This window comes from Propithecus coquereli, unplaced genomic scaffold (assembly GCF_000956105.1).
Source record: "Propithecus coquereli isolate 6110/MARCELLA unplaced genomic scaffold, Pcoq_1.0 Scaffold139, whole genome shotgun sequence".
In the NCBI taxonomy this organism is placed as follows: Eukaryota; Metazoa; Chordata; class Mammalia; order Primates; family Indriidae; genus Propithecus; species Propithecus coquereli.
In genome coordinates this window covers 5,688,001-5,696,508 of record NW_012138191.1, presented here as the reverse complement: position 1 = coordinate 5,696,508, position 8,508 = coordinate 5,688,001, and the positions used below count along the sequence as shown (strand labels likewise).

Below are 8,508 nucleotides of genomic sequence, written 5' to 3'. Positions count from 1 at the left end.
GGGGCAGTAAGGCCCACAGATGAGGACAGTAGCATCAATGATATGCAGACTGGCCAAGGGCCACCATAGAGCAGCACGCATCAAACTTTGGTGTGCACATGAATGACCTGGGAATCTTGCTAAAATACAGGTTCTGACACCGCGGGTCTGGGGTGGGGCCTGAGCTTCTGCATTTCTACCATGCTCGCGGCGGGGGGTGGGGGGGTACCAGTGCTGCTGGCTCTGAGATCACACTTCGAGTGACAAAAGTATTAACAAAGCTATTGATCCTGCCTGTAGCAGGCCCCCAGAACTTCACAGACACAGGCTCAAGTTCCTCCTATAGAAAATAAAATAAATATCCTTCCTCAGCTCCTGCAAGCTTTATGTCCCACCAGCTATTGCCCTGACGTAGTTCCTGAACTCAGCTGAGCTTCTCGAGGGTTTTAGCTCAGTGCTCTCACCTCCTCCCACTCTTCATCCAGGCCTAGCCACCTTGGGCCATTAACACAAGTATTTCCACTCTCATCTAAGGGCCTCCTACAGGCACCTGGCTTCACCCCCGCTCTTAGTGTGATCTTCCTGACACCACAGGAGGCGTCTCCATCTCCTTGGCCAGCCTACCGTCCTCTGTTCAGCCTTTAAGCATAGATTCTCCTCCTTCCCTTCCCCACTCAACTCTCTGCCAAGCCTCCCATGACAGTGACCTCCAAACACACATCTCCAACTCAGATTTCTCCCTGTCCTCCAGATCCCAAATAATCTGGCCACGTGGTGCGTTCTCTCAGCAATTCAAAACTGCACCCCAAACTCTGCCCTTGCCCTGAGAGCTGCCCCTTCTCCAAGGTTCTCCATCTCACCATCCATCTCCTAGCTTGAGCCAGACAGTGCCACCCTCGACACCTTCTTCCTAACCTCCCCGTATCCAATCTGATCAGCCCTGTTGATTTTAACTTTTGTCTCTTAAATGTCTTTATTCTGTTCTGAGGCACGTAGCCACCACTGTTATTAAATATCTGTCTCCTAGAGGGCTACCCGCTGGGCTCCTGCTTCCATACTGCCTTCTGCAGTCCACTTTCCCTGGGCAGCCGTAGGGGCGTCTCAAAATGAAAATTTAGTCATGCCCTCACCCTTACCCTTCCACCTCAAACCTTTCAAGACTTGTTGTCCGTCATATAAAACCAAATCTAAACTTGGGTGCACGGGGGGGCCCGCCTGCAGGGTGAGCCCCACCCAGCCCTGTGTCCAGTCTTATCATGCCCCTTCCTGCCTGCTGTTTCCAGCTGTGACCTCCACAGCGCTCGGCATCATTTGTCATCTCAAAATCACGTGCCCAATTATCTCCCCTGCCAGGCTGTGGGTCCCCAGGGCAGGGACAGTGTCTCTCTGGGTCACCGATGTCCCTCAGCATCTGGCACAGAGTGGGCACCAGAAAACATTTAGGAGGATCTTGATTCCAACAGAGCAAAGCCATTTTTGAGACTAGCTGGGCCTGCGGGGCTGAGCTTAGGATGAGATCAAGGAATTGCTGTTCATTTTGTTAGACGTGAGAATGGTGTTGTGATGATGTTTTTTTAAAACGTCTTTATCTGTTGGAGAGATGTGGTGAAGAGTTTATAGGTGAAACAACATGATGTCTGGGATTTGCTTCAAAGGACTCCAACCAAGAGTAAATAAATAAAATAAATAAGCATTTGGAGAGGGAACAAAGGAACAAATAAATCCCATTCTGCTTGTCTGTTCCTGTTGACAGCTACAGGGCCTGCAAGGATGCTGGCTGTTCCGGAGATGGGCCTGCAGGGGCTGTATATCGGTAAGACCCCCCCTGCTCTGCCCTGACCCATCACCCACCTGCCCCGGCACTGAGACCCACCCACAGGCTGTCCACGTGCGCCTCTCCCAGCAGAGCTTCCTAAGAGCCATTCTGAGTGCGTGTGTGTGTGTGTGTGTGTGTGTGTGTGTGTGTGTCTGTACATTTGCACAGGGTGAGTCTGTCCACAGGACCCCCGTGGGTTTGAGTGTGTGGGAGAGTGCATGTGTGTGTGCTGGGAGGGTCTGTGTGCACAGGACAGTATGCATGTGTGTGTGTCCTATGTTGGCTTTCCGTGTGCCAGAGCCTGTGTGTCAGTGAGTGTGTGTGTGTGTGTCTCTGCAGGTGGGTCTCTCTGCACAGGACCTAAGTGAGAGAGTACAGTCTACAGGTGTGTGTGCACGCCCAGAATTCTGTGTGTGCATGCTCATCTGCCGGTGGCCTGGTCTGGGAGCAGGCTCTGGGTTCTCTGCAGGGGTGGGAGGCCGGGAGGCAGGCGGGACACTCCTCAGGAAGTCCATTCACAAAGACCTGGCGGGCTGGGCCCTTCCTTCCTGCCTCTCTTCCCAGGCTCAAGCCACAGCAACTTGGCCTCTCAAGCTGGAGCTGGTGGCAGGGCCTGAGCCTGCGTTGACTGCCTGAGGAAAGGGAGCCCTTGGAATGTGACCACTATGTCCCTGCCCCTCCAGCACCTCAGACAGTCTCTGGCCCTGTCCAGGCACTTCCCAGAGTCCCTCTCATACCTGGCCCTTCACTTATGTTCCCAGGTTACCTCAGGGCCAGGGAGAGTTGGGGCCTGTCTAGGAGCACATGGCAGGACCCCTGCCCTGGCTCAGCCTGCAGTCAGACAGACCTGCCTGACTTGTCCATGGAGCTTCACACCAGACCCCCACTCCCTGTCCCTGTCCCTATCTGTGGATCTCAGGGCAGCCCAGTACCCCTGGTATGCCCCCTAGCAACACTCACCTAAGGGTCGTACTCAGTGATCAGCACTCAATGACCAGTTACCAGCCCACACCTGTGGGTGTCCAGCCAGGGAGGCCATCCTGTCCCACGAGCTACAGGATCCTCTAAACCAGGCCTTGGGCTTCCTTCCGGAAGCTACTCTATTTCCACCAAAGGTCCAGCCAATCCTGGGCCTGCACCAGGGTCTCAGTGAGGCCTCCCGCCCTCAAATGCTGGCTTGGGGTGTGTGTGGGGGGATGGTAATCAGACTCCCTAGCATGTGGACATCCCCTACTCTGGCTGGCCTGGGGGGAGCTGCTGGTTGTCCCAGGCAGCCAGCTGGGCCTGTCTGTGGCCCTGGTAGGGAGGAGGGGAGACCTCCCTCAAGTCCTGATTAGAACCATGTGGCCCAACTTCAGGGAGGAGGGGGGAGCAGCCCCACCCCGGGCCAGTGGCCCCGCCTCCCTGTCAGTTAGGTCTGTGGCTCCTCCCTTCTCCCCCGATCCCAGGAGCTCCTCCCCTCTTCATCTCTCCTGCCTTTCTGCCTCTAGACTCAGTCTCCCACACAATGCTTCTGTCTCTTTCCCCTCCCCCACTGTGTGTCTGAGGGTCCTGGGGGGACACAGTCCCCAGGTGAAGCATGCATCACTCTCCAAGGAAAGGTTGCCTCTGGCTGATAACAGGCCCTCAGCCCCTGCCCCTGCCTCATGCGTGTCCTTCCTGCCCCATCCCTGTCATCCAGCAGGGAGTCCCTTGCCCAGGCCCAGCCAGTATGGTTAGAGAACCTCCCAGTGTCAGGCCTGGGCCTGGCTGTCAGTGCCCTACCCTGACTATGCCAGGATGACCTGCCCTCTCTTCTCTGTAGGCTCCAGCCCGGAGCGGTCCCCAGTGCCCAGCCCACCCGGCTCCCCAAGGACCCAGGAAAGCTGCAGCATCGCCCCCCTCACACCCTCGCAGTCTCCTGTAAGCCTGGGGTAGGGATTGGGTGGGGGGTGGCACGGAGGGGTGTTGTGCCTGGCAGAGGCATGGCAGGGGCTGGCCTGGGAAGGAGGAGGGGCATGAGGATGCCACCATGCCTCCTCCCTGCACACTAGAGGCATGTGCCCCTCCCTTGGGTGGCCTTGGACTGTAGGACAGCAATTCTACTGAGATGGTCAGCCCGACTTCCCCCAACCTGCCTTGCTGTAGGACGGCACCCAGGGGCCACTGCAGCTGGCTTGGCTGGAGGTTCTTCTAGGTCCTCAGAGCACTGGGCCTTCCAGAGTTACTCCCCCTCCTGTGGATCACAGCCCACTTTAACCCAAGTCATATTGGGGGAAGAGGAGACACAGTGCTAAAAAAATAGTTTGGAACCTACTAGCTTGAAGTAACCAGGACGTAACCTCCCCAGCACCAAGCTCCCTGGGTTACCTCACCCTGGATGGTCTTGTCTTGGTGATTCAAGTCGGGAACCCCTTTGTTCTCAGGAAGACCAGGCCTGGCCTGGGAGAAGGTAGGGACCACTCTGGGCATGTGCATGTGGCCTCTCCTCTCTGCCACAAAATTGGACAGAGTCTGGTTTGTGTCACTGTGGCCACAAAGAGCAAGAGGGTAAAATATATACAAGTCCATGTGCTGTAAAGCTGCCCAGAGGAGCACAATTGCTCCTAGCTGGGCCCAGGCTGGTGGCAGGCTGTGAAGACAGTGCGAGATGAGCGTGGGGCTAAGGTGGTCCATGCAGAGGGTGGGCACAGAGCAGGAAGCAGGAAAGCAGGAGCTTAAGCCAAAAACTGCAAGGGGGTACTGAGAGGCCTCAGACTTTCTGAGCAGTTGGCGTGTCCAGGGCTCAGCCTGGAGCCTAGGAGGGGAGCCAAGGCAGCCAGGCAGGTGGGGTGGGCCAGGGCTGGTCTGGACCATAGCCAGCAGAGGGGAGGAGCTCCCAAGTGCAGTTGGGGGGCGCTGCTGGCTGCCTGCTAACTCTAGGTCTTGCACTTGCAGAAGCCCGAGGCCCGAGCCCCCCAGCAGGCCTCCTTCTCTGTTGTGGTGGCCATCGACTTCGGCACCACATCCAGTGGCTATGCCTTCAGCTTTGCCAATGACCCTGAGACCATCCACATGATGAGGTGAGAGCAGCTGGGCTGGGAGATTGAGCGGGGTGGTCACACCCTGGGATGAACTTGGTCCCAAAAGTACTGTCACTGAGACATGGGGTCTCCTCAGAGGACCTGCCACCGCTAGTCTGGAGCTCCCTATTGGGGCAAAAGGTTGGAGGACTGGTCCTAGGCCTGGGCCCCCAGCCTCAACTGCAGCAGCTCTCAGCCCCCTGCAGGAAATGTCAGGCTTTGTTTTTAATTTTAAATTTTCATTGGTATATAAAATATAATAAACATAAACTACAAATCTAAGCTTGTACACAAACGCATATATGCACATATATGAGTTTTTAAATAAAAGGGGGATATTGTACAACTTGCTTTAAACTTTCAGCACTATTGGTAGCTGTTTCATGTCAGTACATACAGAACTACCACTTTCTTTGAACAGTTGCATAGTATTCCGTAGTACAGATGTGTCGTACTTTATCCACTCCTCTGTTGATGGTTTTAGGGTTTTTTTTCCCTCTCATTTTTCACTATTACAAAGAGTGCCACAAGGAATAGCCTTCTCTAAAAATTTGTGCTGGGGTCTCCCTGGGGCAGATTCCTAGAGGCGATTCCTAGGTCCAACATCCAAAAAAAAACCTCAAGAAAATGAAGGTTTGTTGTAAGCTCTGGTTCTGGTTAGAAAATAAATAAATAAGGAAAGAAAGAAAGAAAAGGAAGGTTGAGGGGGCTGAGTTGACAAGTCACATAGTTGTTATGAAAGAGATGTTTGAAAAATCCATTCTGATGTTGTTGGGTTTTAGCTGAACGAAACATTTGTTTGAACACTCTGGACCTGGAATGTGTATTATGGGCCCGCAGCCAGTAAGCAGAGCTATAGAAGACCTCAGAGCTCTCAACCCAGACTGGGGTGGGAGGTACAGAGGGGCTTCCCTAGGGCCTGGAGGTTGGATGGAAGGGTGAATGGAGAGACAGAGAGGTCACTGTCCCGTCCCAAGGAGACATGGGACTTGAGCTTCATGAGATTGGAATGACCGTCCTTCCCCTTTTTCTGCTCCCTCCACATCACAGGAAGCCACAGAGGCTCTGGGCACTTACAGCCTCTAGGAGCTGCAGGGGACCCCAGCTGGCATGCTCATCAGCACATGCGGCTGAGGCCATGCTGGGGCCAAGGACACATGAAGGGACACTGTCTCTGTCCTGTGGCGGTTACAGTCACAGAAAGTAACTGGGGACATCCTGGCCCCCTGCCAAGCCCTCCCAAGCCTTCCCTTCCCATCTCCACCAGACACTAAGCCCCATTATTTTCGTGTCTCCCTAATATCTCTGGAATACCCATCCACTTCTCTCCATGGCCACTGCCCCTGCCCGAGTTCAGCCCCACCCTCTCTCACCTGGCCCGTTCCAATATCCTCCTCCCTTCCCTTCCAATCTGTTACTACATGGGGACCAGTGACCTTTCTTTCTACAGGCAATTGTGGGCATGCCTCTTTACTCCACTACTTAAAATCCACCAAGATAGAATTTTGATACGGCATCCAGTGCTCTTCATGATCTGACCTTAGCATCCCTGTATTTTCTCCTGCTGCATACTGAGCCAACCTATTGCTAGGCTCCCTGCTCTTTCATAGCTCTGAGCTTTTGCACATGCCGTCCCTCAGCCTGGATTCCCATGAAGGGAGGGTCGCCGCTGGCAACACTGACCGCCCCGTGCCTCCGCAGGAAATGGGAGGGCGGAGACCCGGGCGTGGCCCACCAGAAGACCCCGACCTGCCTGCTGCTGACCCCGGAGGGCGCCTTTCACAGCTTTGGCTACACTGCTCGCGATTACTACCACGACCTGGACCCCGAGGAGGCGCGGGACTGGCTCTACTTCGAGAAGTTCAAGATGAAGATCCACAGCGCCACTGTGAGCAACATCCCGGCTGCGGGAAGGGCTCCGGCCAGGGAGGCGGGGCCAGGATAGAAAGGGGCGGGGCTATGGAGGTGCAGCAAAGCTAAAAGACGTGAGGAAGCGCCTGCTGGAGGAGGGGCTAAGAGGAGGCGGGGCTCAGAAGTGAGAGGGTGGGGCGGGGCTCAAGGGGAGGGACTGCTGGCGAAACTTGGTTTGGAGGAGGAGTGGGGCTCAGGAGAGGGGGAGGCTGGAGACGGCTAATGTGAGATTGGGGAGAGAATGCGGCGGTGGTAAAGAGGGGAAGCGCCAGGAAATGGGTTGATTTTAAGAGAGAGGTCGTCAGGAAATGGGGGCAGAGTTATGGCCTCCTATAGAGCCGCCCTGGGTCCCTGCCAGGATCTCACCTTGAAGACTCAGCTAGAGGCGGTAAATGGAAAGAAGATGCCCGCCCTGGAGGTGTTCGCCCATGCCCTGCGCTTCTTCAAGGAGCACGCTCTTCAGGTGCACTGCAGCCCCATCTCTGCCGACTGTGGCGGGACCCCGGGTCCATCCTTTCCCTTCATCCCACCCTGCCCATCCGATGGGTAGCCACTGCTAGAGGTCACAGGTCATCTTCCTCAGTCCCCTGCCTTCTTGTCCTATAGAGCCTGCACCAAGCCACACAGGCGGGAGGGGGGATTCTTCTATCTCAGCTGGGAAGCCCTTCCTGTGGTTTGACTAGTTCCTCCAGTTTTCATAGAGGGCTGAGGATCCACCCCCTACCCCAAGCCAGCTGTTCCCCTCACTGCCCCCTCCTGCTCCAGGAGCTGAGGGAGCAGTGCCCATCGCTGCCAGAGAAGGACACTGTGCGCTGGGTATTGACGGTGCCTGCCATCTGGAAACAGCCGGCCAAGCAGTTCATGCGGGAGGCTGCCTACCTGGTGAGGACGTGCAGGTGGGGCAGAGAACGCTGTTCAAGAAGGCCCTGGGGATTGCCCCAACCCTTCATTTACTCCCCCACCCTTGGGACCACAGAGTCCGTGTAAAGACTTCCAGCCTTCTCCTGCTGGGAATTTTGGAAAATTGTTGCCACCAGGAGAGGGAGTGGGCCTGCGGGAACAGGGCACAGATGGACAAGAGGCACAGCCCAGGCCAGAATAGACAGTGTCTGAAGTGAGGTTTCCTAGAAGCAGAGTCCAAGATGCAGAGTTTGTGCACGTGGTCTATTTAAGACGGGTTCTCAGGAGAAGGGGAGGAAGGGAAGCAGGACAGAAGGAGCTGAGCAAGGTTGTGGTCTTGGCTGGAGTCTATCCTCAGCCTAATCCCAGGGAGAGTTGTAGCACAGTTAGTTGACCACAGTGAGGCAAGGGGCTGGCTTCTTGTCAGTCCCTATCAGTCTGTCATTGGTTGCTGAGGGAGTGGGAGGGAAACCTCTCCAAGTGAAGCAGTTCCCATTCAGCTTGAGGTCAGTTGGTCCAGAGGAGGGGACACCTGTAAGCCAATAGCAGCGAACACTGACAGTGGTAGGCAGGACACCCAGAACATCCACTTCGGCTGGCATCAGTATTTTCAGGAATACTCCCACCATTGTCCCAACCTTTGTAGGGTTTTTTTTGTTGTTGTTTGTTTGTTTGAAACAGAGTCTCGCTCTGTTGCCCAGACTAAAGTGCTGTGGCATCAGCCTAGCTCACAGCAACCTCAAACCCCTGGGCTCAAGCGATCCTCCTGCCTCAGCCTCCCGAGTATCTGGGACTATAGGCACGTGCCACCACACCCGGCTAATTTTTTCTATTTGTGTGTGTGTGTGTGTGTGTGTGTGT

At 55.3% G+C, this 8,508-nt stretch overlaps 1 protein-coding gene across 1 annotated transcript in view; it reads left to right on the top strand.

Annotated features, from left to right (window-relative positions):
* Positions 1-3,605: 3,605 nt before the first annotated feature.
* The window catches only part of HSPA12B (heat shock 70kD protein 12B), an 11,908-nt gene continuing 7,005 nt past the window's right edge, over positions 3,606-8,508 (top strand). Inside the window, exons 1-5 of the mRNA XM_012639285.1 lie at positions 3,606-3,697; positions 4,712-4,836; positions 6,538-6,724; positions 7,106-7,210; positions 7,513-7,629. Coding sequence (XP_012494739.1) covers positions 4,829-4,836; positions 6,538-6,724; positions 7,106-7,210; positions 7,513-7,629 — 417 coding nt within the window. The 5' untranslated portion in view covers positions 3,606-3,697; positions 4,712-4,828. The remainder of the gene's footprint in view (positions 3,698-4,711; positions 4,837-6,537; positions 6,725-7,105; positions 7,211-7,512; positions 7,630-8,508) is intronic.